The following is a 27,342-nucleotide window of genomic DNA, read 5'->3' as shown; positions in this document are numbered from 1 at the left end:
ACTCAGCAAGGAAGAAGCCACTGCTCCAAAACCGCCATAAAAAAGCCAGACTACGATTTGCAACTGCACATGGGGACAAAGATCATACTTTTTGGAGAATTGTCCTCTGGTCTGATGAAACACAAATAGAACTGTTTGGCCATAATGACCATCGTTATGTTTGGAGGAAAATGGGGGGGGGGGGGGGGCTTGCAAGCTGAAGAACACCATCCCAACCGTGAAGCATGGGAGTGGCAGCATCATGTTGTGGGGGTGTTTTGCTGCAGGAGGGACTGGAGCTCTTCACAAAATAGATGGCATCATGAGGAGGAAGATAATGTGGATATATTGAAGCAACATCTCAAGACATCAAATGGGTCTTCCAAATGGACAATGACCCCAAGCATACCTCCAAAGTTGTGGCAAAGTGGCTTAAGGACAACAAAGTCAAGGTATTGGAGTGGCCATCACAAAGCCCTGACCTCAATCCTATAGAACATTTGTGGGCAGAACTGAAAAAGCGTGTGCAAGCAAGGAGGCCTACAAACCTGACTCAGTTACACCAGCTCTGTCAGGAGGAATGGGCCAAAATTCACCCATCTTATTGTGGGAAGCTCGTGGAAAGCTACTCGAAACATTTGACCCAAGTTAACCAATTTAAAGGCAATGCTACCAAATACTAATTGATTGTATGTAAACTTCCGACTTCAACTGTAGGTAAGAGAAAGAGGGACACATATAGATTGAAAGATAGAGAAGAAAGATAAGATAGATAGATAAAGAGATAATAATTTGTATTTGTCCTGTTACACAGTGTGTAATGGACATGCGTTTGTTTTTGCATATCCCAGCTTCCCCTGAGACACCCACAGGGGTTCCCCCTGAATAATTAGGGTTAAAAGGGCCTTGTGCACAGCAACATATTTGTTCACCTTATTGTTACTGGCCCAACGCTCTAACAGAGAGAGAGACACACACTGAGGACCTCTTATGAAGCCCTCTTCTCATCACAATCTTCGCCTACGCAGTGAGTTGCATAACCAGGTGCTGTTAGGCCTCACAGAGGTCTCACTTTAGAGGCTGTGTGTGTGTGTGTGTGTGTGTGTGTGTGTGTGTGTGTGTGTGTGTGTGTGTGTGTGTGTGTGTGTGTGTGTGTGTGAGCAGTGATCATAAAGGACCATTCCATCATACTGTGTATCTTCAGACCCTCTTCTCATGTGCTCTCTCCCACCCATCTGGTCCTCCTAACATGAAGAGGGCTTCAGATGCACATGTTTTCAACACAGAAGTGTGTGTGTGTGTGTGTGTGTGTGTGTGTGTGTGTGTGTGTGTGTGTGTACATATGTGTGGAAGGGACAGAAAGATAGAGGAGTGCTGATTTTTCCTCCATGCCTGTAAGAGAAGGATATTATTAATACAAACCAATGCAGTGAAATGCCTTTTCAATCAATATGATTATGTAGCTATCATTTTTCACAGTGTCGGTAGCATAAACATTAGTGTGTTTGTGTGTTTGTGTGTGTGTGTTCAATCAAATCAAATTTAATTGTATTTGTCACGTACGCAGTTTACAGCAGGTATAAAACGTGCAGTGAAATGTGTGTGTGTGTGTGTGTCTTGGCTTCGTATTCTGTTATTTTGGCCTCTGAGGAGCTGCAGGTGTGACCTGCTGGGATGAAAGCCAAACAGATGGAGAGAAAGAAAGAGAGAGAGAGAGAGAGAAAAGGAAGCGATTCCCAAACCTTCCATAACAAAGCCATCACCTACAGAGGGAAGGACCTGGAGAAGAGTCCCCTAAGCATGTTGGTCCTGGGGCACAATTAGACCCATCCAAATCATGAGAAAGCAAAAATATAATTCTTGACATATTGGAAAGAATTAACAAAAAAACAGAGCAAACTAGAATGCTATTTGGCCTTAAACAGAGAGTACACAGTGGCAGAATACCTGACCACTGTGACTGACCCAAAATAAAGGAAATCTTTGACTATGGACAGACTTAGTGAGCATAGCCTTGCTATTGAGAAAGGCCACCGTAGGCAGACATGGCTCTCAAGAGAAGACAGGCTATGTGCACACTGCCCACAAAATGAGGTGGAAACTGAGCTGCACTTCCTAACCTCCTGCCCAATGTATGACCATTTTAGAGAGACATATTTCCCTCAGATTACACAGATCCACAAAGAATTTGAAAACAAATCCAATTTTGATAAACTCCCATATCTACTGGGTGAAATTCCACAGTGTGCCATCACAGCAGCAAGATTTGTGACCTGTTGCCACGAGAAAAGGGCAACCAGTGAAGAACACACACCATTGTAAATACAAACCATATTTATGCTTATTTATTTTCCCTTTTGTACTTTAACTATTTGCACATCATTACAACACTGTATACAAACATGATATTTGAAATGTCTCTATTATTTTGGAGGTTTTGTGAGTGTAATGTTTATTGCACATTTTTTTGTGTTTATTTCACTTGCTTTGGCAATGTTAACATGTGTTTTCCATGCCAATAAAGCCCTTAAATTGAATATAAATTGAATTGAGAGAGAGAAAGAAAGAAAGGCAGAAAGAGATGGAGGGTGGGAGAGCGAGAGAGAAGCTACAGAGGGAGACAGATGGGGTGACGGGCGAGAGAGAGATAGGGAGAGAGAAAGAGAGAGAGATACACACCTCCAGTCTCCAATCAGGCTGGAGTTTGGAGCGCTACCATTTGAGAAAATTAGTTTTTGTTCTCTGGGGGCTCAGAAAGCCAGGATGGCATGATGAAGTGATGAGAAAGATGTAGAAGGAGAGAGAGAAAACAAGAGAGAGAGAACAAGAGAGAACAAGAGAGAGAGAGAGAACAAGAGAGGGAGAGAGAACAAGCGAGAGAGAGAGAGAACAAGAGAGAGAGAGAACAAGAGAGAGAGAGAACAAGAGAGAGAGAACAAGAGAGAGAGAACAATAGAGAGAGAACAAGAGAGAGAGAGAGAGAGAGAGAGAGAGAGAGAGAGAGAGAGAGAACAGAAGAGAGAGAGAGAACAATAGAGAGAGAGAACAAGAGAGAGAAAACAAGAGAGAGAGAGCAAGAGAGAGAGCGAGAACAAGAGAGAGAGAACAAGAGAGAGTGAGAGAACAAGAGAGAAAGAACGAGAGAGAGAGAACAAGAGAGAGAGCGAGAACAGGAGAGAGAGAGAACAGGAGAGAGAGAGAGAATAAGAGAGAGAGCAAGAACAAGAGAGAGAGAGAGAACAAGAGAGAGAGAGAGAACAAGAGAGAGTGAGAGAACAAGAGAGAGAGAGAGCAGGAGAGAGAGAGAACAAGAGAGAGAGAGAGAACAAGGGAGAGAGAGAACAAGAGAGAGAGAATGAGAGAGAGATAACAGGAGAGAGAAAGAGAGCAAGAGAGAGAGAGAGAGAGAACAAGAGAGAGAGAGAACAGGAGAGTGTGAGAGAACAAGAGAGAGAGAACAGGAGAGAGAGAGAGAACAGGAGAAAGAGAGAACAGGAGAGAGAGTGAGAACAAGAGAGAGAGAGAGAACAAGAGAGAGAGAGAGCAAGAGAGAGAGAGAGAACAAGAGAGAGAGCGCAAAAGAGAGTGAGAGCAAGAGAGAGAGAGAGAACAAGAGAGAGAGAGCAAGAGAGAGAAAGAGCAAGAGAGAGAGCAAGAGAGCAAGAGAGAGAGAGAAGAGAGAGAGAGCGAGAACAAGAGAGAGAGAGAGAATAAGAGAGAGAGCAAGAACAAGAGAGAGAGAGAGAACAAGAGAGAGCGAGATAACAAGTATGTATGCAATAAAAATGAAATTATTCAAAATCAACATCCCAATTAGAATTTGGACTAAAATATTTGACAGTGTAATCCTACCAATAGCACTTTATGGAAGTGAGGTTTGGGGGCCACTCAATAAACTGGATTTTAAAATGTGGGACAAACATCCAATTGAAGCCCTACATGCAGAATTCTGTCGGAAAATTCTACAAGTCCAGAGAAATACACCTACTAATGCTTGTAGGGCAGAATTGGGCCGTTTTCCAGTAATAATGAAAATACAGAAAAGATCATTAAAATTTTGGCTACATCTAAATTCAAGTCCAAATTCGAGTCTGCAATTTAAAGCACTTCAAGACCAAGAGCTGAGCCCAGAAACGAGCCCTCTCAGTCAGATGGTGTTGGACCTCACCAACCAAGCTGACACCAGCACTGCTTCAAAAGAAAGAATTCCAATAAACAAAATCATGAACCAATCAAAGGAATCATATTTACAATACTGGAAAAACGAAACAAAATCCCAAAGCCGACTAAATTGCTATCTGACCCTAAACAGAGAATATGAATTGGCTGATTATCTCTACTCTGTCAGAGATACGAAGCAGAGACAGATCCTTACCAAGTACAGGCTGAGTGACCACCAATTGGCAATAGAAACCGGCAGACATAAAAAGACATGGCTACCCAAAGAGGAGCGTGTATGTGGTCACTGCATGACAGGGGAGGTAGAGCCAGAGATGCACTTTCTCCTTTACTGTGATAAATATTCCTCACAAAGAGACTCATTATTCACAGAAATGACTACATATATTCCACATTTTTACAAATTGAACCCAGAGGAAAAACTAAGAATACTCATGGGCGAAGGAGCAATGGCTCCTCTTGCAGCCAAATATGTATTTTCCTGCCATAGCCTGAGGGACACTGAATAATAACATCTGCATAGTAAACAGTAACTTACTTATTATTACTATTATTGTGATTACTATAATTATTAATGTTTACTGTAGACTGTTACCATTTTATTGTTATTATTTTTGTATTATTATTTACTACCATTTTATATTATTATTTAGTTACAATGTATATTGTATACATTGTTGCTTTGGCAATATTGACACAATGTTTTTCATGCCAATAAAGCAGCTTGAATTTGAATTTGAATTTGAGAGAGAGAACAAGAGAGAGAACGAGAGAGAGAGATCAAGAGAGAGAGAGAACGAGAGAGAGAGAACAAGAGAGAGAGAGAACAAGAGAGAGAGAACAAGAGAGAGAGCAAGAGAGAGAGAGCAAGAGAGAGAGAGAGAACAAGAGAGAGAGAGAGAGCAAGGGAGAGAGCTCAAGAGAGAGAGAGAACAAGAGAGACAGAACAAGAGAGAGAGCAAGAGAGAGAGAGAGAACAAGAGAGCAAGAGAGAGAGAACAAGAGAGCAAGAGAGAGAGAACAAGAGAGAGAGAGAGCAAGAGAGAGAGAGAGAAGAAGAGAGAGAGACAGAACAAGGGAGAGAGAGAGAGCGAGAGAGAGCTGGGGAGCAGGTCGATTCCAAAAAATCTATCTTGTTCATTATTCTCCAATTTCACTGTTACAGTTCATGTATGTGTGTGTGTGTGTGTGTGTGTGTGTGTGTGTGTGTGTGTGTGTCAATGTTCTGGAACAAGCTGTATGCTTTGCTATACACACTCACAAAAGACCCAGCCCAATCTTTATCTCAACTAGCTCTCATAGTCTCACTTCAGACTTAGAAGTTAATCCATGTTTCTCAAACATCAAATTACTAAGGTTAGGCATTAACTATGAATGGTTAAGGTTAGGCATTAACTATGAATGGTTAAGGTTAGTCATTAACTATGAATGGTTAAGGTTAGTCATTAATTAACTATGAATGGTTAAGGTTAGGCATGAACTCTGAATGGTTAAGGTTAGGCATTAACTATGAATGGTTAAGGTTAGGCATAAACTCTGAATGTTTAAGGTTGGTAATTAATTCTGAATGGTTAAGGTTAGGCATTAACTCTGAATGGTTAAGATTAGGCATTAACTCTGAATAGTTAAGGTTAGGCATGAACTCTGAATGGTTAAGGTTAGGCATGAACTATTTTTATGGTTAAGGTTAGGCATGAACTCTGAATGGTTAAGGTTAGGCATTAACTATGAATGGTTAAGGTTAGGCATGAACTCTGAATGGTTATGAGAGGGAATGAGTAGAATACATGACACACATGATATGCATGCTCCACTTGGACTTTTGGACTAGCCTACAGAACGTTCTGTGATACCTCGATTCTCTACTCTCTCTCCCTCTCTGCCTTTCTCTCTCTCTCTCTCTCTCTCTCTCTCTCTCTCTCTCTCTCTCTCCCTCTCACACACACCCTCTCTCTTTCCACCTCTTCTCTCTCTCTCTCTTTCCTCCCCCTCTCCCTCTCTCTCTCTCTCTCTCTCTCACTCTCTTTCCTCCCTCTCTCTCTCTCTCTCTCTCTCCCCTCCCCTCCTCTTTCTCTCTCTACCCTCCCCCTCTCTCCCTTCTCCTCCATCTGTTTAACTGGATTGTGACAATGCTGTATCATACGGACTGGTATTGCCATTCATGTGGTTTCACCCTCATGTTCTATAGATCTGCCATAGTCAGGGCTGGGCTCTGGTCAGCATGCCCCAAACATGCCATCTGGCCACCTTGCTAAACTATAGGCCCACTGCCCACTGCCCACCATCCAAGCACATATGCATCCTCATACCCTCTTTCCTCCCCTCTAATGGTTGCCAATATGTGTGGGTAAGTTTCCATGTGTGTGTGTATGTGTTGGAGGAGCAGGAGTCTGTCTATGAGGAGTTGTGGTTGTTTGGGAGGGCCTGTCAGTCAGGCGGTGACTGACTAGATTATATCTGTGGCCTTGGCTTGTCTGTCTGTGTGTGTTTACGGTACCAGTCAAAAGTTTGGACACACCTACTCATTCTTTTTCACCATTTTCTACATTGTATTTGAGATTCTTAAAATAGCCACACTTTGCCTTGCTGATAGCTTTGCACACGTTTGGCATTCTCTCAACCAGCTTCATGAGGTAGTCACCTGGAATGCATTTCAATTAACAGGTGTGCCTTGTTAAAAGTTGATTTGTGGAATTTCTTTCCTTCTTAATGTGTTTGAGCCATTCAATTGTGTTGTGACAAGGTAGGGGTGGTATACAGAAGATAGCCCTATTTGGAAAAATACCAAGTCCATATTGTGGCAAGAACAGCTCAAATAAGCGAAGAGAAACAACAGTCCATCATTAATGAAGGTCAGTCAATAGAAAAAATATAAAGAACTGAAAGTTTCTTCAAGTGCGTTCGCAAAAACCATCAAGCGCTATGATGAAACTGGGTCTCATGAGGATCGCCACAGGAAAGGAAGACCCAGAGTTACCTCTGCTGCAGAGGAGGATAAGTTCATTAGTTACCAGTCTCAGAAATTACAGCCCAAATAAATGCTTTACAAAGTTCAAGTAACAGACACATCTCAACATCAACTGTTCAGGGGAGACTGCGTGAATCAGGACTTCATGGTCGAATTGCTGCAGAGAAACCACTACTAAAGAACACCAATAAGAAGAAGAGACTTGCTTGGGCCAAGACACACTAGCAATGGACATTAGACCAGTGGAAATCTGTCCTTTGGTCTGATGAGTTCAAATGTAATATTTTTGGTTCCAACCGCGTGTCTTTGTGAGACGCAGAGTAGGTGAACGGATGATCTACACATGTGTGGTTCCCACCGTGAAGCATGGAGGAGGTGGTGTGATGGTGTGAAGGTGCTTTGCTGGTGACACTGTCTGCGATTTATTTAGAATTCAAGGCACACTTAACCAGCATGGCTTCCACAACATTCTGCAGCAATACGCCATCACATCTTGTTTGTGCTTAGTGGAACTATGATTTGTTTTTTTAACAGGAATAAGGGCTCTTTGTGTAATCTGTATAAAGGAAATTTGCCCAAGTAGGAGAGTGATGGAGTGCTGAATCAGATGACCTGGCCATCACAATCACTGGACCTCAACCCAATTGAGATTTGGGATGAGTTGGACCGCAGAGGGAAGGAAAAGCAGCCAACAAGTGCTCAGCATATGTGGGAAGTCCTTCAAGACTGTTGGTAAGGCATTCTAAGTGAAGTTGGTTGAGAGAATAACAAGAGTGTGCAAGGAATCTAAAATATTTGTTTAACACTTTTTTGGTTACTACATGATTCCATATGTGTTATTTCATAGTTTTGATGTCTTCACTATTATTCTACAATGTAGATAATAGTACAAATAAATAAAAACCCTTGAATGAGTAGGTGTGTCCAAACCTTTGACTGGTACTGTATATGTTTATATGCATTGTCTTTGTATTTTGTCAAAGATGAAAATGGGATTTTAATCATAATAAAAAAACATTGTTTCCTTTCCTTTATCTCTGTTTCTCCATCTCCATCTCTTTCCATTTCTCTCCATCTCTCTCCATCTCTTTCCATTTCTCTCCATCTCTCTCTCCATCTCTTTCCATTTCTCTCCATCTCTTTCCATTCCTCTCCATCTCTTTCCATTTCTCTCCATCTCCCTCTCCCTCTCTTTCCATTTCTCTCCATCTCCATCTCTTTCCATTTCTCTCCATCTCCATCTCCATCTCTTTCCATTTCTCTCCATCTCCCTCTCCATCTCCATATCTTTTCATTTCTCTCCATCTCCCTCTCCATCTCCATCTCTTTCCATGTCTCTCCATCTCCCTCTCCATCTCCATCTCTTTCCATTTCTCTCCATCTCCCTCTCCCTCTCCATCTCCCTCTCTTTCCATTTCTCTCCATCTCTCTCTCCCTCTCCATCTCTTTCCATTTCTCTCCATCTCTGTCCATTTCTCTCCATCTCCCTCTCCCTCTCTTTCCATTTCTCTCCATCTCTCTCTCCCTCTCCATCTCTTTCCATTTCTCTCCAACTCTTTCCATTTCTCTCCATCTCTCTCTCCCTCTCCCTCTCTTTCCATTTCTCTCCATCTCTCTCTCCCTCTCCATCTCTTTCCATTTCTCTCCATCTCTTTCCATTTCTCTCCATCTCTTTCCATTTCTCTCCATCTCTTTCCATTTCTCTCCATCTCCCTCTCCCTCTCTTTCCATTTCTCTCCATCTCTCTCTCCCTCTCCATCTCTTTCCATTTCTCTCCATCTCTCTCTCCCTCTCCATCTCTTTCCATTTCTCTCCATCTCTCTCTCCCTCTCCATCTCTTTCCATTTCTCTCCATCTCTTTCCATTTCTCTCCATCTCTTTCCATTTCTCTCCATCTCTTTCCATTTCTCTCCATCTCCCTCTCCCTCTCTTTCCATTTCTCTCCATCTCTCTCTCCCTCTCCATCTCTTTCCATTTCTCTCCATCTCCCTCTCCATCTCCATCTCTTTCCATTTCTCTCTCCCTCTCCCTCTCTTTCCATATCTCTCCCTCTCCATCTCTTTCCATTTCTCTCCCTCTCCATCTCTCTCCCTCTCCCTCTCCATCTCTTTCCATTTCTCTCCCTCTCCATCTCTCTCTCCCTCTCCCTCTCTTTCCATCTCTCTCCCTCTCCATCTCTTTCCACTTCTCTCCCTCTCCCTCTCCCTCTCCCTCTCTTTCCATCTCTCTCCCTCTCCATCTCTTTCCATTTCTCTCCCTCTCCATCTCTCTCTCCCTCTCTTTCCATCTCTCTCCATCTCCATCTCTTTCCATCTCTCTCTCCCTCTCTTTCCATCTCTCTCCCTCTCCATCTCTTTCCATTTCTCTCCCTCTCCATCTCTCTCCATCTCCATCTCTTTCCATTTCTCTCCCTCTCCATCTCTCTCTCCCTCTCCCTCTCTTTCCATCTCTCTCCCTCTCCATCTCTTTCCATTTCTCTCCCTCTCCATCTTTCTCCCTCTCCCTCTCTCTCCCTCTCCCTCTCTCTCTCTCTCCCTCTCTCTCCCCCTCCTTCTCCCTCTGTTTCCATTTCTCTCCATCTCTTTCCATTTCTCTCCCTCTCTTTCTATTTCTCTCCATCACTCTCTCCCTCTCCATCTGTCTCCCTCTCCATCTCTTTCCATCTCTCTCCCTCTCTTTCCATTTCTCTCCATCTCTCTCCCTCTCTTTCCATTTCTCTCTCTCCCTCTCCCTCTCTCTCTCCCTCTCCATCTCTTTCTCCCTCTCTCTCTCCCTCTCCATCTCTTTCCATCTCTCTCCATTTCTCTCCATCTCTCTCCCTCTCTTTCCATTTCTCTCTCTCCCTCTCCCTCTCTCTCTCCCTCTCCATCTCTTTCCATCTCTCTCCCTCTCTCTCCCTCTCTTTCCATTTCTCTCTCTCCCTCTCCCTCTCTCTCTCCCTCTCCATCTCTCTCTCCCTCTCCATCTCTTTCCATTTCTCTCCCTCTCTTTCCATTTCTCTCCATCTCTCTCTCCCTCTCCATCTCTTTCCATTTCTCTCCCTCTCTTTCCATTTCTCTCCATCTCTCTCCCTCTCTTTCCATTTCTCTCCATCTCTTTCCATTTCTCTCCATCTCTCTCTCCCTCTCCATCTCTTTCCATTTCTCTCCCTCTCTTTCCATTTCTCTCCATTCCTCTTCATCTCTTTCCATTTCTCTCCATCTCTTTCCATTTCTCTCCATCTCTCTCTCCCTCTCCATTTCTCTCCATCTCTCTCTCCCTCTCCATCTCTTTCCATTTCTCTCCCTCTCTTTCCATTTCCCTCCATCTCTTTCCATTTCTCTCCATCTCTCTCTCCCTCTCCATCTCTTTCCATTTCTCTCCCTCTCTTTCCATTTCTCTCCATTTCTCTTCATCTCTTTCCATTTCTCTCCATCTCTTTCCATTTCTCTCCATCTCTCTCTCCCTCTCCATCTCTTTCCATTTCTCTCCATCTCTCTCTCCCTTTCCATTTCTCTCCATCTCTTTCCATTTCTCTCCCTCTCCATCTCTTTCCATTTCTCTCCATCTCTCTCTCCCTTTCCATTTCTCTCCATTTCTCTCCATCGCTCTCCATCTCTCTGCATCTCTCTCCCTCTCGCTGCATCTCTCTCCCTCTCTCGCTCTCTCTGCATCTTTGCATCTCTCTCCATCTCGCTCCATCTCACTCTGTCTCCCTCCGTCTCTCTCATCTCTCTCTGTCTCCCTCCATCTCACTCCATCTTTTCTATCACACTCCATATCTCTCTCTCCATCTCTCTATTCTCTGTGTGTGTTCTTGAGGTGAGAGGAAGTAGCAGAGGTGGTCAGTCTGATATAAATGTTTTTCCTTATTTATGGAGTGAGTATGTTATCCCTTCGTCTTCTGACTGGCCTACACACACACACACACACACACACACACACACACACACACACACAGTGTTTCTGCTGGTGAATAGTGACGTTACCCTTGGTTACCCCTCCTGCCTCCTCCACCAACGCTTCTGCTTTTCACTCATAATTACAGTCTGGGACCGGTGATGAGAACCATTCAGGAGCTCTGCTTTCTAGGTGTTTTCAGGTTTTAGACTGGTTATTATTGTCATTTCTGACTGACACAAAAGGAGAGTAAATTCTTTGAAATGCAACAAAATAAAAAGTTGTCAATCTCCAATTTCTATGTCAACTTCAACACACAGATAAAGAATTGAGTCAGCAGAAAATGACGCCAGAGCACATAAACAACCAACGACGTCAACCAGTGGACACCTTAGGCCTTGTGTATGGACACGTCACTTCCAGAACCTAAGACCAACGTTCTTGTTTTCCAGTGACTTCACTATGTTTCTAACGTTCCATTTAAATCCCTTCAACGTTGATTCATCGTGTCTAACTTCCCTTCTGTCCCCTTGTCCCAGTGATGGCTGGGCGGACCGGTACGATGTGACAGATGGGTACGTGCGCGAGGCGGCGGGCGGAATCACCATCAAGCTGCAGTCAGCTGATGTGAAGTGGTTTGATGAGTACTACCTGAAGCTGCGGCCGGACAACAACCTGAGAAACCCCTGGTTCCCTGAGTTCTGGCAACATCGCTTCCACTGTAGGTTGAAGGGACACCCACAGGAGAGCCTCAAGTTCAACCGTACTTGCAACAGTGAGTATACACACACATGATGCACGTACACACACGCACGCACGCACGCACGCACGCACGCACGCACGCACGCACGCACACACACACACACACACACACACACACACACACACACACACACACACACACACATACACACACAGTTCTGGAAACCAGGTGTGTTTGTTGGCATCAGTGATGTAGCTATGAAGTAGAGAATAGAGATTGTAGGACGTCAGGTAGGAGCGGAGCTCTCAGATCTGACCAGTCCATTCAACACAGCTGGACAAAGAGGCTCTTTCATTCAGCCTGCCGCCACATTCACTCCTCTATCTGTTCATTCATATATCTGCATATTCAGCTGGGAACGCTGTGTGTGTGCACAGGGCTATAGTTATGCTAATCACAGAGGTATCACATGTTTCTCCAGAAATAATATGAAGTGAGCAGGCAGCTTTAGATCGTCCTTTAATTCAGACCCCCCCCCCTTCCTTTACACCTGGAACATCTACTTTATGTCTAAAAGTCTCTCTCCATCTCTCTCTCTCTTTCTCTCTCTCTCCCTCTCTCTCATCTCTCTCTCTCCCTCTCTCTCTCTCTCTCTCTTTCTCTCATCTCTCTCTCATCTCTCTCTCCCTCTCCCTCTCTCTCTCTTTCTCTCATCTCTCTCTCTTTCACTCTCTCTCCCTCTCTCTCTCTCCCTCTCTCTCTCCCACTTTCTCTCTCTCTCCCTCTCTCTCTCTCTCCCACTTTCTCTCTGTCTCTGTCTCTCTCTCTCTCCAATTCAATTAGCTTTATTGGCATGACGCAACAATAGACATATTGCCAAAGCTTATTTTGGATATTTACAATATAACAATAAATCAAAATGAGAATCAAAATTGTCAACGGGACAACAGTAACAACAATAACCAGGTGTCAAAATAACAATACATTCAACAATAACAATAAGTATACAGTAGAGGACATGTGCAGGTTGATTGGTCTGTCAGACACTGTCCCTCAACTTATGGCAGGCAGCAATGTAGTGCACTGCCAACCCACAGCTCTCTGCGTCCTCCCCCAACAGGACGGGTAGCCTACTCTCATCAGAGAGTTCTTAGAAACCTTGAATAAGGGTTTCAAATTTGGGGAAATGACACTCTCTAATTGTTTAATGTTTTTGACATTTTGTCAGGAAATGCAGCTCAGGTTCTGCTGTTGTGCAGTGGTTGCACAGCCTTTCCTCTACAGGGAACCAGGTTCTGCTGTGGTGCAGTGGTTGCACAGCCTTTCCTCTACAGGGAGCCAGGTTCTGCTGTGGTGCAGTGGTTGCACAGCCTTTCCTCTACAGGGAGCCAGGTTTTCCTGTGTCTACCCTTCTCAATGGCAAGGCTGTTCTCACTGAGCCTGTACTTTGTCAAGGTTTTGATCAGTAACCATGGTCAAATATTTAGCCACAGTGTACTGTCGATTTAGGGCCAGATAGCACTGCATTTTGCTTTGTGCTTGTGTTTCCTAATAAGTCATGAAGTTTTGTTTTGACTGTGTTGTAATTTGGTTTATTCTGATTGATTGGATGTTCTGGTCCTGAGGCTTCAGTGTGTTAGTAGAACAGGTTAGTGAACTCAGCCCCAGGACCAGCTGGATGAGGGGACTGAGGCTTCAGCGTGTTAGTAGGTTTGTGAACTCAGCCCCAGGACCAGCTGGATGAGGGGACTGAGGCTTCAGCGTGTTAGTAGAACAGGTTTGTGAACTCAGCCCCAGGACCAGCTGGATGAGGGGACTCTTTTCTTTGCTCAGCTCTTGGCATTGCAGGGCTTGGTAGTGATATGAGAGGGGGTCACTGTATTTTAGATGTTTCCAAAACTTAATTGCTCTTTTTTTAAGTTTTTATTATTAGTGGATATTGGACTAATTCTGCCCTGCATGCATTGTTTGTAGTTTTCCTCTGGACATGTAGGATAATCTTACAGAACTCTGCATGCAAATCAAATCAAATCAAATGTATTTATATAGCCCTTCGTACATCAGCTGATATCTCAAAGTGCTGTACAGAAACCCAGCCTAAAACCCCAAACAGCAAGCAATGCAGGTGTAGAAGCACGGTGGCTAGGAAAAACTCCCTAGAAAGGCCAAAACCTAGGAAGAAACCTAGAGAGGAACCAGGCTATGTGGGGTGGCCAGTCCTCTTCTGGCTGTGCCGGGTGGAGATTATAACAAAACATGGTCAAGATGTTCAAATGTTCATAAATGACCAGCATGGTCGAATAATAATAAGGCAGAATAGTTAAAACTGGAGCAGCAGCACAGTCAGGTGGACTGGGGACAGCAAGGAGTCATCATGTCAGGTATTCCTGGGGCATAGTCCTAGGGCTCAGGTCCTCCGAGAGAGAGAAAGAAAGAGAGAATTAGAGAGAGCATATGTGGGATGGCCAGTCCTCTTCTGGCTGTGCCGGGTGGAGATTATAACAGAACATGGCCAAGATGTTCAAATGTTCATAAATGACCAGCATGGTCGAATAATAATAAGGCAGAACAGTTGAAACTGGAGCAGCAGCACAGCCAGGTGGACTGGGGACAGCAAGGAGTCATCATGTCAGGTAGTCCTGGGGCATGGTCCTAGGGCTCAGGTCCTACGAGAGAGAGAAAGAGAGAAGGAGAGAATTAGAGAACGCACACTTAGATTCACACAGGACACCAAATAGGTCATGCAGGGTTTCAATGGGGTGTTTGTCCCATTTGATGAAATCTCGTTTTGCAAGTGGACCCCACACCTCGCTGCCATAAAGTGCAATTGGTTCAATGACATATTCAATTAGTTTTAGCCAAATTTGAATAGGTATTTCAATTTGGATTAGCTTTTTAATGGCGTAGAATGTCCTGCATGCTTTCTCTCTCTGTTCATTCACTGCCTCATTAAGGTGTCCAGTTGAGCTTATTTTTAAACCTAAGTAATTGTAGTGTGTGCAGTACTCTATGTATTGTGTACCAATTGAGAACGTTGGTCTAATTCCCTGAGATCTGGATCTTCTCTGGAAAATCATTATTTTAGTATTTTTGGGGTTTTACTGCCAGGGCCCAGGTCTGGCAGTACTGCTCTAGCAGGTCCAGGCTCTGCTGTAGGCCATGTGCTGTGGGGGTTTACTGCCAGGGCCCAGGTCTGGCAGTACTGCTCTAGCAGGTCCAGGCTCTGCTGTAGGCCATGTGCTGTGGGGGTTTACTGCCAGGGCCCAGGTCTGGCAGTACTGCTCTAGCAGGTCCAGGCTCTGCTGTAGGCCATGTGCTGTGGGGGTTTACTGCCAGGGCCCAGGTCTGGCAGTACTGCTCTAGCAGGTCCAGGCTCTGCTGTAGGCCATGTGCTGTGGGGGTTTACTGCCAGGGCCCAGGTCTGGCAGTACTGCTCGAGCAGGTCCAGGCTCTGCTGTAGGCCATGTGCTGTGGGGGTTTACTGCCAGGGCCCAGGTCTGGAAGTACTGCTCTAGCAGGTCCAGGCTCTGCTGTAGGCCATGTGCTGTGGGGGTTTACTGCCAGGGCCCAGGTCTGGAAGTACTGCTCTAGCAGGTCCAGGCTCTGCTGTAGGCCATGTGCTGTGGGCGTTTACTGCCAGGGCCCAGGTCTGGAAGTACTGCTCTAGCAGGTCCAGGCTCTGCTGTAGGCCATGTGCTGTGGGGGTTTACTGCCAGGGCCCAGGTCTGGCAGTACTGCACTAGCAGGTCCAGGCTCTGCTGTAGGCCATGTGCTGTGGGGGTTTACTGCCAGGGCCCAGGTCTGGCAGTACTGCTCTAGCAGGTCCAGGCTCTGCTGTAGGCCATGTGCTGTGGGGGTTTACTGCCAGGGCCCAGGTCTGGAAGTACTGCTCTAGCAGGTCCAGGCTCTGCTGTAGGCCATGTGCTGTGGGGGTTTACTGCCAGGGCCCAGGTCTGGCAGTACTGCTCTAGCAGGTCCAGGCTCTGCTGTAGGCCATGTGCTGTGGGGGTTTACTGCCAGGGCCCAGGTCTGGAAGTACTGCTCTAGCAGGTCCAGGCTCTGCTGTAGGCCATGTGCTGTGGGCGTTTACTGCCAGGGCCCAGGTCTGGAAGTACTGCTCTAGCAGGTCCAGGCTCTGCTGTAGGCCATGTGCTGTGGGGGTTTACTGCCAGGGCCCAGGTCTGGCAGTACTGCACTAGCAGGTCCAGGCTCTGCTGTAGGCCATGTGCTGTGGGGGTTTACTGCCAGGGCCCAGGTCTGGCAGTACTGCTCTAGCAGGTCCAGGCTCTGCTGTAGGCCATGTGCTGTGGGGGTTTACTGCCAGGGCCCAGGTCTGGAAGTACTGCTCTAGCAGGTCCAGGCTCTGCTGTAGGCCATGTGCTGTGGGGGTTTACTGCCAGGGCCCAGGTCTGGCAGTACTGCTCGAGCAGGTCCAGGCTCTGCTGTAGGCCATGTGCTGTGGGGGTTTACTGCCAGGGCCCAGGTCTGGCAGTACTGCTCTAGCAGGTCCAGGCTCTGCTGTAGGCCATGTGCTGTGGGGGTTTACTGCCAGGGCCCAGGTCTGACAGTACTGCTCTAGCAGGTCCAGGCTCTGCTGTAGGCCATGTGCTGTGGGGGTTTACTGCCAGGGCCCAGGTCTGGCAGTACTTCTCTAGCAGGTCCAGGCTCTGCTGTAGGCCATGTGCTGTGGGGGTTTACCTCCAGGGCCCAGGTCTGGCAGTACTGCTCTAGCAGGTCCAGGCTCTGCTGTAGGCCATGTGCTGTGGGGGTTTACTGCCAGGGCCCAGGTCTGGCAGTACTGCTCTAGCAGGTCCAGGCTCTGCTGTAGGCCATGTGCTGTGGGGGTTTACTGCCAGGGCCCAGGTCTGGCAGTACTGCTCTAGCAGGTCCAGGCTCTGCTGTAGGCCATGTGCTGTGGGGGTTTACTGCCAGGGCCCAGGTCTGGCAGTACTGCTCGAGCAGGTCCAGGCTCTGCTGTAGGCCATGTGCTGTGGGGGTTTACTGCCAGGGCCCAGGTCTGGCAGTACTGCTCTAGCAGGTCCAGGCTCTGCTGTAGGCCATGTGCTGTGGGGGTTTACTGCCAGGGCCCAGGTCTGACAGTACTGCTCTAGCAGGTCCAGGCTCTGCTGTAGGCCATGTGCTGTGGGGGTTTACTGCCAGGGCCCAGGTCTGGCAGTACTTCTCTAGCAGGTCCAGGCTCTGCTGTAGGCCATGTGCTGTGGGGGTTTACCTCCAGGGCCCAGGTCTGGCAGTACTGCTCTAGCAGGTCCAGGCTCTGCTGTAGGCCATGTGCTGTGGGGGTTTACTGCCAGGGCCCAGGTCTGGCAGTACTGCTCTAGCAGGTCCAGGCTCTGCTGTAGGCCATGTGCTGTGGGGGTTTACTGCCAGGGCCCAGGTCTGGCAGTACTGCTCTAGCAGGTCCAGGCTCTGCTGTAGGCCATGTGCTGTGGGGGTTTACTGCCAGGGCCCAGGTCTGGCAGTACTGCTCTAGCAGGTCCAGGCTCTGCTGTAGGCCATGTGCTGTGGGGGTTTACTGCCAGGGCCCAGGTCTGGCAGTACTGCTCGAGCAGGTCCAGGCTCTGCTGTAGGCCATGTGCTGTGGGGGTTTACTGCCAGGGCCCAGGTCTGGAAGTACTGCTCTAGCAGGTCCAGGCTCTGCTGTAGGCCATGTGCTGTGGGGGTTTACTGCCAGGGCCCAGGTCTGGAAGTACTGCTCTAGCAGGTCCAGGCTCTGCTGTAGGCCATGTGCTGTGGGCGTTTACTGCCAGGGCCCAGGTCTGGAAGTACTGCTCTAGCAGGTCCAGGCTCTGCTGTAGGCCATGTGCTGTGGGGGTTTACTGCCAGGGCCCAGGTCTGGCAGTACTGCACTAGCAGGTCCAGGCTCTGCTGTAGGCCATGTGCTGTGGGGGTTTACTGCCAGGGCCCAGGTCTGGCAGTACTGCTCTAGCAGGTCCAGGCTCTGCTGTAGGCCATGTGCTGTGGGGGTTTACTGCCAGGGCCCAGGTCTGGAAGTACTGCTCTAGCAGGTCCAGGCTCTGCTGTAGGCCATGTGCTGTGGGGGTTTACTGCCAGGGCCCAGGTCTGGCAGTACTGCTCTAGCAGGTCCAGGCTCTGCTGTAGGCCATGTGCTGTGGGGGTTTACTGCCAGGGCCCAGGTCTGGCAGTACTGCTCTAGCAGGTCCAGGCTCTGCTGTAGGCCATGTGCTGTGGGGGTTTACTGCCAGGGCCCAGGTCTGACAGTACTGCTCTAGCAGGTCCAGGCTCTGCTGTAGGCCATGTGCTGTGGGGGTTTACTGCCAGGGCCCAGGTCTGGCAGTACTTCTCTAGCAGGTCCAGGCTCTGCTGTAGGCCATGTGCTGTGGGGGTTTACCTCCAGGGCCCAGGTCTGGCAGTACTGCTCTAGCAGGTCCAGGCTCTGCTGTAGGCCATGTGCTGTGGGGGTTTACTGCCAGGGCCCAGGTCTGGCAGTACTGCTCTAGCAGGTCCAGGCTCTGCTGTAGGCCATGTGCTGTGGGGGTTTACTGCCAGGGCCCAGGTCTGGCAGTACTGCTCTAGCAGGTCCAGGCTCTGCTGTAGGCCATGTGCTGTGGGGGTTTACTGCCAGGGCCCAGGTCTGGCAGTACTGCTCTAGCAGGTCCAGGCTCTGCTGTAGGCCATGTGCTGTGGGGGTTTACTGCCAGGGCCCAGGTCTGGCAGTACTGCTCGAGCAGGTCCAGGCTCTGCTGTAGGCCATGTGCTGTGGGGGTTTACTGCCAGGGCCCAGGTCTGGCAGTACTGCACTAGCAGGTCCAGGCTCTGCTGTAGGCCATGTGCTGTGGGGGTTTACTGCCAGGGCCCAGGTCTGGCAGTACTGCTCTAGCAGGTCCAGGCTCTGCTGTAGGCCATGTGCTGTGGGGGTTTACTGCCAGGGCCCAGGTCTGGAAGTACTGCTCTAGCAGGTCCAGGCTCTGCTGTAGGCCATGTGCTGTGGGGGTTTACTGCCAGGGCCCAGGTCTGGAAGTACTGCTCTAGCAGGTCCAGGCTCTGCTGTAGGCCATGTGCTGTGGGGGTTTACTGCCAGGGCCCAGGTCTGGCAGTACTGCTCTAGCAGGTCCAGGCTCTGCTGTAGGCCATGTGCTGTGGGGGTTTACTGCCAGGGCCCAGGTCTGGCAGTACTGCTCTAGCAGGTCCAGGCTCTGCTGTAGGCCATGTGCTGTGGGGGTTTACTGCCAGGGCCCAGGTCTGACAGTACTGCTCTAGCAGGTCCAGGCTCTGCTGTAGGCCATGTGCTGTGGGGGTTTACTGCCAGGGCCCAGGTCTGGCAGTACTTCTCTAGCAGGTCCAGGCTCTGCTGTAGGCCATGTGCTGTGGGGGTTTACCTCCAGGGCCCAGGTCTGGCAGTACTGCTCTAGCAGGTCCAGGCTCTGCTGTAGGCCATGTGCTGTGGGGGTTTACTGCCAGGGCCCAGGTCTGGCAGTACTGCTCTAGCAGGTCCAGGCTCTGCTGTAGGCCATGTGCTGTGGGGGTTTACTGCCAGGGCCCAGGTCTGGCAGTACTGCTCTAGCAGGTCCAGGCTCTGCTGTAGGCCATGTGCTGTGGGGGTTTACTGCCAGGGCCCAGGTCTGGCAGTACTGCTCGAGCAGGTCCAGGCTCTGCTGTAGGCCATGTGCTGTGGGGGTTTACTGCCAGGGCCCAGGTCTGGAAGTACTGCTCTAGCAGGTCCAGGCTCTGCTGTAGGCCATGTGCTGTGGGGGTTTACTGCCAGGGCCCAGGTCTGGAAGTACTGCTCTAGCAGGTCCAGGCTCTGCTGTAGGCCATGTGCTGTGGGCGTTTACTGCCAGGGCCCAGGTCTGGAAGTACTGCTCTAGCAGGTCCAGGCTCTGCTGTAGGCCATGTGCTGTGGGGGTTTACTGCCAGGGCCCAGGTCTGGCAGTACTGCACTAGCAGGTCCAGGCTCTGCTGTAGGCCATGTGCTGTGGGGGTTTACTGCCAGGGCCCAGGTCTGGCAGTACTGCTCTAGCAGGTCCAGGCTCTGCTGTAGGCCATGTGCTGTGGGGGTTTACTGCCAGGGCCCAGGTCTGGAAGTACTGCTCTAGCAGGTCCAGGCTCTGCTGTAGGCCATGTGCTGTGGGGGTTTACTGCCAGGGCCCAGGTCTGGAAGTACTGCTCTAGCAGGTCCAGGCTCTGCTGTAGGCCATGTGCTGTGGGGGTTTACTGCCAGGGCCCAGGTCTGGCAGTACTGCTCTAGCAGGTCCAGGCTCTGCTGTAGGCCATGTGCTGTGGGGGTTTACTGCCAGGGCCCAGGTCTGGCAGTACTGCTCTAGCAGGTCCAGGCTCTGCTGTAGGCCATGTGCTGTGGGGGTTTACTGCCAGGGCCCAGGTCTGACAGTACTGCTCTAGCAGGTCCAGGCTCTGCTGTAGGCCATGTGCTGTGGGGGTTTACTGCCAGGGCCCAGGTCTGGCAGTACTTCTCTAGCAGGTCCAGGCTCTGCTGTAGGCCATGTGCTGTGGGGGTTTACCTCCAGGGCCCAGGTCTGGCAGTACTGCTCTAGCAGGTCCAGGCTCTGCTGTAGGCCATGTGCTGTGGGGGTTTACTGCCAGGGCCCAGGTCTGGCAGTACTGCTCTAGCAGGTCCAGGCTCTGCTGTAGGCCATGTGCTGTGGGAGTTTGCTGCCAGGGCCCAGGTCTGGCAGTACTGCTCTAGCAGGTCCAGGCTCTGCTGTAGGCCATGTGCTGCGGGGGTTTACTGCCAGGGCCCAGGTCTGGCAGTACTGCTCTAGCAGGTCCAGGCTCTGCTGTAGGCCATGTGCTGTGGGAGTTTGCTGCCAGGGCCCAGGTCTGACAGTACTGCTCTAGCAGGTCCAGGCTCTGCTGTAGGCCATGTGCTGTGCGTGTTTACTGCCAGGGCCCAGGTCTGGCAGTACTGCTCTAGCAGGTCCAGGCTCTGCTGTAGGCCATGTGCTGTGGGGGTTTACTGCCAGGGCCCAGGTCTGACAGTACTGCTCGAGCAGGTCCAGGCTCTGCTGTAGGCCATGTGCTGTGGGTGACAGCAGGCATAGGTCATCTGCGAAGAGTAGGCATTTAACTTCTGAATTGTGGAGACTAACACCAACATCAATGTATATATTGCCAGGATATATTGATTTAATTATGTCATATGTTTTACCCCCTACACCACTTTCAATAACTTTGTAGAACAGTCCTGTATGCCATATAGAATCAAATGCTTTTTGGAAGTCGATAAAGCAAGCATATATTTTGGTGGACATGTTTATCTATCAGGGTGTGTAGGGTGTAAATATGATCAGTTGTGCGATGTTTTGGTATAAATCCAATTTGTCTTTTACTCAAGACATTGTGCTTATTAAGGAAGTTAAGTTGAACTCTTACATTTATAATACTACATAAAACCTTTCCCAGGTTACTGTTCAAACAAATGCCTCTGTAATTGTTAAGGTCAAATTTGTCTCCGTTCTTAAAGATTTGGGTTATGAGTCCTTGATTCCAGATGTCAGGGAAATAACCTACACCCAGGATCAAATTAAACAGTTTTAATATAGACAATTGGAGTTTTGCACAAGTGAGTTTGAGCATCTCATTTAGGATGCCATCAGGTCCGCAGGCTTTTTAAAATTTGAGAGTCTGAAGTTTCTTATAGAGCTCCTGGTCAGTAATAGTTTAGTTTCTTATAGAGCTCCTGGTCAGTAATAGTTTAGTTTCTTATAGAGCTCCTGGTCAGTAATAGTTTAGTTTCTTATAGAGCTCCTGGTCAGTAATAGTTTAGTTTCTTATAGAGCTCCTGGTCAGTAATTGTTTAGTTTCTTATAGAGCTCCTGGTCAGTAATAGTTTAGTTTCTTATAGAGCTCCTGGTCAGTAATTGTTTAGTTTTTTATAGAGCTCCTGGTCAGTAATAGTTTAGTTTCTTATAGAGCTCCTGGTCAGTAATTGTTTAGTCTCTTTTAGAGCTCCTGGTCAGTAATAGTTTAGTTTCTTATAGAGCTCCTGGTCAGTAATAGTTTAGTTTCTTATAGAGCTCCTGGTCAGTAATAGTTTAGTTTCTTATAGAGCTCCTGGTCAGTAATAGTTTAGTTTCTTATAGAGCTCCTGGTCAGTAATAGTTTAGTTTCTTATAGAGCTCCTGGTCAGTAATAGTTTAGTGTCTTATAGAGCTCCTGGTCAGTAATAGTTTAGTTTCTTATAGAGCTCCTGGTCAGTAATAGTTTAGTTTCTTATAGAGCTCCTGGTCAGTAATTGTTTAGTTTCTTATAGAGCTCCTGGTCAGTAATAGTTTAGTTTCTTATAGAGCTCCTGGTCAGTAATAGTTTAGTTTCTTATAGAGCTCCTGGTCAGTAATAGTTTAGTTTCTTTTAGAGCTCCTGGTCAGTAATAGTTTAGTTTCTTATAGAGCTCCTGGTCAGTAATAGTTTAGTTTCTTATAGAGCTCCTGGTCAGTAATAGTTTAGTTTCTTATAGAGCTCCTGGTCAGTAATAGTTTAGTTTCTTATAGAGCTCCTGGTCAGTAATAGTTTAGTTTCTTATAGAACTCCTGGTCAGTAATAGTTTAGTTTCTTATAGAGCTCCTGGTCAGTAATAGTTTAGTTTCTTATAGAGCTCCTGGTCAGTAATAGTTTAGTTTCTTATAGAGCTCCTGGTCAGTAATAGTTTAGTTTCTTATAGAGCTCCTGGTCAGTAATAGTTTAGTTTCTTATAGAGCTCCTGGTCAGTAATAGTTTAGTTTCTTATAGAACTCCTGGTCAGTAATTGTTTAGTTTCTTATAGAACTCCTGGTCAGTAATAGTTTAGTTTCTTATAGAGCTCCCGGTCAGTAATAGTTTAGTTTCTCATAGAGCTCCTGGTCAGTAATAGTTTAGTTTTTTATAGAGCTCCTGGTCAGTAATAGTTTAGTTTCTTATAGAGCTCCTGGTCAGTAATAGTTTAGTTTCTTATAGAGCTCCTGGTCAGTAATAGTTTAGTTTCTTATAGAGCTCCTGGTCAGTAATAGTTTAGTTTCTTATAGAGCTCCTGGTCAGTAATTGTTTAGTTTCTTATAGAGCTCCTGGTCAGTAATAGTTTAGTTTCTTATAGAGCTCCTGGTCAGTAATAGTTTAGTTTCTTATAGAGCTCCTGGTCAGTAATAGTTTAGTTTCTTTTAGAGCTCCTGGTCAGTAATAGTTTAGTTTCTTATAGAGCTCCTGGTCAGTAATAGTTTAGTTTCTTATAGAGCTCCTGGTCAGTAATAGTTTAGTTTCTCATAGAGCTCCTGGTCAGTAATAGTTTAGTTTCTTATAGAGCTCCTGGTCAGTAATAGTTTAGTTTCTTATAGAGCTCCTGGTCAGTAATAGTTTAGTTTCTTATAGAGCTCCTGGTCAGTAATAGTTTAGTTTCTTATAGAGCTCCTGGTCAGTAATAGTTTAGTTTCTTATAGAGCTCCTGGTCAGTAATAGTTTAGTTTCTTATAGAGCTCCTGGTCAGTAATTGTTTAGTTTCTTATAGAGCTCCTGGTCAGTAATAGTTTAGTTTCTTATAGAGCTCCTGGTCAGTAATAGTTTAGTTTCTTATAGAGCTCCTGGTCAGTAATAGTTTAGTTTATTTTAGAGCTCCTGGTCAGTAATAGTTTAGTTTCTTATAGAGCTCCTGGTCAGTAATAGTTTAGTTTCTTATAGAGCTCCTGGTCAGTAATAGTTTAGTTTCTTATAGAGCTCCTGGTCAGTAATAGTTTAGTTTCTTATAGAGCTCCTGGTCAGTAATAGTTTCGTTTCTTATAGAGCTCCTGGTCAGTAATAGTTTCGTTTCTTATAGAGCTCCTGGTCAGTAATAGTTTAGTTTCTTATAGAGCTCCTGGTCAGTAATAGTTTAGTTTCTTATAGAGCTCCTGGTCAGTAATAGTTTAGTTTCTTATAGAGCTCCTGGTCAGTAATAGTTTAGTTTCTTATAGAGCTCCTGGTCAGTAATAGTTTAGTGTCTTATAGAGCTCCTGGTCAGTAATAGTTTAGTTTCTTATAGAGCTCCTGGTCAGTAATAGTTTAGTTTCTTATAGAGCTCCTGGTCAGTAATAGTTTAGTTTCTTATAGAGCTCCTGGTCAGTAATAGTTTAGTTTCTTATAGAGCTCCTGGTCAGTAATAGTTTAGTTTCTTATAGAGCTCCTGGTCAGTAATAGTTTAGTGTCTTATAGAGCTCCTGGTCAGTAATAGTTTAGTTTCTTATAGAGCTCCTGGTCAGTAATAGTTTAGTTTCTTATAGAGCTCCTGGTCAGTAATTGTTTAGTTTCTTATAGAGCTCCTGGTCAGTAATAGTTTAGTTTCTTATAGAGCTCCTGGTCAGTAATAGTTTAGTTTCTTATAGAGCTCCTGGTCAGTAATAGTTTAGTTTCTTTTAGAGCTCCTGGTCAGTAATAGTTTAGTTTCTTATAGAGCTCCTGGTCAGTAATAGTTTAGTTTCTTATAGAGCTCCTGGTCAGTAATAGTTTAGTTTCTTATAGAGCTCCTGGTCAGTAATAGTTTAGTTTCTTATAGAGCTCCTGGTCAGTAATAGTTTAGTTTCTTATAGAGCTCCTGGTCAGTAATAGTTTAGTTTCTTATAGAGCTCCTGGTCAGTAATAGTTTAGTTTCTTATAGAACTCCTGGTCAGTAATAGTTTAGTTTCTTATAGAGCTCCTGGTCAGTAATAGTTTAGTTTCTTATAGAGCTCCTGGTCAGTAATAGTTTAGTTTCTTATAGAGCTCCTGGTCAGTAATAGTTTAGTTTCTTATAGAGCTCCTGGTCAGTAATAGTTGAGTTTCTTATAGGGCTCCTGGTCAGTAATAGTTTAGTTTCTTATAGAGCTCCTGGTCAGTAATTGTTTAGTTTCTTATAGAACTCCTGGTCAGTAATAGTTTAGTTTCTTATAGAGCTCCTGGTCAGTAATAGTTTAGTTTCTCATAGAGCTCCTGGTCAGTAATAGTTTAGTTTCTTATAGAGCTCCTGGTCAGTAATAGTTTAGTTTCTTATAGAGCTCCTGGTCAGTAATAGTTTAGTTTCTTATAGAGCTCCTGGTCAGTAATAGTTTAGTTTCTTATAGAGCTCCTGGTCAGTAATAGTTTAGTTTCTTATAGAGCTCCTGGTCAGTAATAGTTTAGTTTCTTATAGAGCTCCTGGTCAGTAATTGTTTAGTTTCTTATAGAGCTCCTGGTCAGTAATAGTTTAGTTTCTTATAGAGCTCCTGGTCAGTAATAGTTTAGTTTCTTATAGAGCTCCTGGTCAGTAATAGTTTAGTTTATTTTAGAGCTCCTGGTCAGTAATAGTTTAGTTTCTTATAGAGCTCCTGGTCAGTAATAGTTTAGTTTCTTATAGAGCTCCTGGTCAGTAATAGTTTAGTTTCTTATAGAGCTCCTGGTCAGTAATAGTTTAGTTTCTTATAGAGCTCCTGGTCAGTAATAGTTTCGTTTCTTATAGAGCTCCTGGTCAGTAATAGTTTCGTTTCTTATAGAGCTCCTGGTCAGTAATAGTTTAGTTTCTTATAGAGCTCCTGGTCAGTAATAGTTTAGTTTCTTATAGAGCTCCTGGTCAGTAATAGTTTTGTTTCTTATAGAGCTCCTGGTCAGTAATAGTTTAGTTTCTTATAGAGCTCCTGGTCAGTAATAGTTTCGTTTCTTATAGAGCTCCTGGTCAGTAATAGTTTAGTTTCTTATAGAGCTCCTGGTCAGTAATAGTTTAGTTTCTTATAGAGCTCCTGGTCAGTAATTGTTTAGTTTCTTATAGAGCTCCTGGTCAGTAATAGTTTAGTTTCTTATAGAGCTCCTGGTCAGTAATAGTTTCGTTTCTTATAGAGCTCCTGGTCAGTAATAGTTTAGTTTCTTATAGAGCTCCTGGTCAGTAATAGTTTAGTTTCTTATAGAGCTCCTGGTCAGTAATTGTTTAGTTTCTTATAGAGCTCCTGGTCAGTAATAGTTTAGTTTCTTATAGAGCTCCTGGTCAGTAATTGTTTAGTTTCTTATAGAGCTCCTGGTCAGTAATAGTTTAGTTTCTTATAGAGCTCCTGGTCAGTAATAGTTTAGTTTCTTATAGAGCTCCTGGTCAGTAATAGTTTAGTTTCTTATAGAGCTCCTGGTCAGTAATTGTTTAGTTTCTTATAGAGCTCCTGGTCAGTAATTGTTTAGTTTCTTATAGAGCTCCTGGTCAGTAATAGTTTAGTTTCTTATAGAGCTCCTGGTCAGTAATTGTTTAGTTTTTTATAGAGCTCCTGGTCAGTAATAGTTTAGTTTCTTATAGAGCTCCTGGTCAGTAATTGTTTAGTCTCTTTTAGAGCTCCTGGTCAGTAATAGTTTAGTTTCTTATAGAGCTCCTGGTCAGTAATAGTTTAGTTTCTTATAGAGCTCCTGGTCAGTAATAGTTTAGTTTCTTATAGAGCTCCTGGTCAGTAATAGTTTAGTTTCTTATAGAGCTCCTGGTCAGTAATAGTTTAGTTTCTTATAGAGCTCCTGGTCAGTAATAGTTTAGTGTCTTATAGAGCTCCTGGTCAGTAATAGTTTAGTTTCTTATAGAGCTCCTGGTCAGTAATAGTTTAGTTTCTTATAGAGCTCCTGGTCAGTAATTGTTTAGTTTCTTATAGAGCTCCTGGTCAGTAATAGTTTAGTTTCTTATAGAGCTCCTGGTCAGTAATAGTTTAGTTTCTTATAGAGCTCCTGGTCAGTAATTGTTTAGTTTCTTTTAGAGCTCCTGGTCAGTAATAGTTTAGTTTCTTATAGAGCTCCTGGTCAGTAATAGTTTAGTTTCTTATAGAGCTCCTGGTCAGTAATAGTTTAGTTTCTTATAGAGCTCCTGGTCAGTAATAGTTTAGTTTCTTATAGAGCTCCTGGTCAGTAATAGTTTAGTTTCTTATAGAACTCCTGGTCAGTAATAGTTTAGTTTCTTATAGAGCTCCTGGTCAGTAATAGTTTAGTTTCTTATAGAGCTCCTGGTCAGTAATAGTTTAGTTTCTTATAGAGCTCCTGGTCAGTAATAGTTTAGTTTCTTATAGAGCTCCTGGTCAGTAATAGTTTAGTTTCTTATAGAGCTCCTGGTCAGTAATAGTTTAGTTTCTTATAGAGCTCCTGGTCAGTAATTGTTTAGTTTCTTATAGAACTCCTGGTCAGTAATAGTTTAGTTTCTTATAGAGCTCCTGGTCAGTAATAGTTTAGTTTCTCATAGAGCTCCTGGTCAGTAATAGTTTAGTTTTTTATAGAGCTCCTGGTCAGTAATAGTTTAGTTTCTTATAGAGCTCCTGGTCAGTAATAGTTTAGTTTCTTATAGAGCTCCTGGTCAGTAATAGTTTAGTTTCTTATAGAGCTCCTGGTCAGTAATAGTTTAGTTTCTTATAGAGCTCCTGGTCAGTAATAGTTTAGTTTCTTATAGAGCTCCTGGTCAGTAATTGTTTAGTTTCTTATAGAGCTCCTGGTCAGTAATAGTTTAGTTTCTTATAGAGCTCCTGGTCAGTAATAGTTTAGTTTCTTATAGAGCTCCTGGTCAGTAATAGTTTAGTTTATTTTAGAGCTCCTGGTCAGTAATAGTTTAGTTTCTTATAGAGCTCCTGGTCAGTAATAGTTTAGTTTCTTATAGAGCTCCTGGTCAGTAATAGTTTAGTTTCTTATAGAGCTCCTGGTCAGTAATAGTTTAGTTTCTTATAGAGCTCCTGGTCAG

The 27,342-nt window shown here is 45.7% G+C and overlaps 1 protein-coding gene across 1 annotated transcript in view; it reads left to right on the top strand.

The window, feature by feature from the left end:
• LOC110503210 (metabotropic glutamate receptor 5) overlaps positions 1-27,342 on the top strand; it is a 131,712-nt gene that overhangs the window by 80,341 nt on the left and 24,029 nt on the right. The window contains exon 7 of the mRNA XM_036961649.1: positions 11,545-11,780. Coding sequence (XP_036817544.1) covers positions 11,545-11,780 — 236 coding nt within the window. The remainder of the gene's footprint in view (positions 1-11,544; positions 11,781-27,342) is intronic.

Source organism: Oncorhynchus mykiss, chromosome 24 (genome assembly GCF_013265735.2).
Source record: "Oncorhynchus mykiss isolate Arlee chromosome 24, USDA_OmykA_1.1, whole genome shotgun sequence".
Taxonomy (NCBI): Eukaryota; Metazoa; Chordata; class Actinopteri; order Salmoniformes; family Salmonidae; genus Oncorhynchus; species Oncorhynchus mykiss.
Note: the sequence above shows the minus strand (reverse complement) of the source record. Positions and strands in the feature narration are given on the sequence as shown.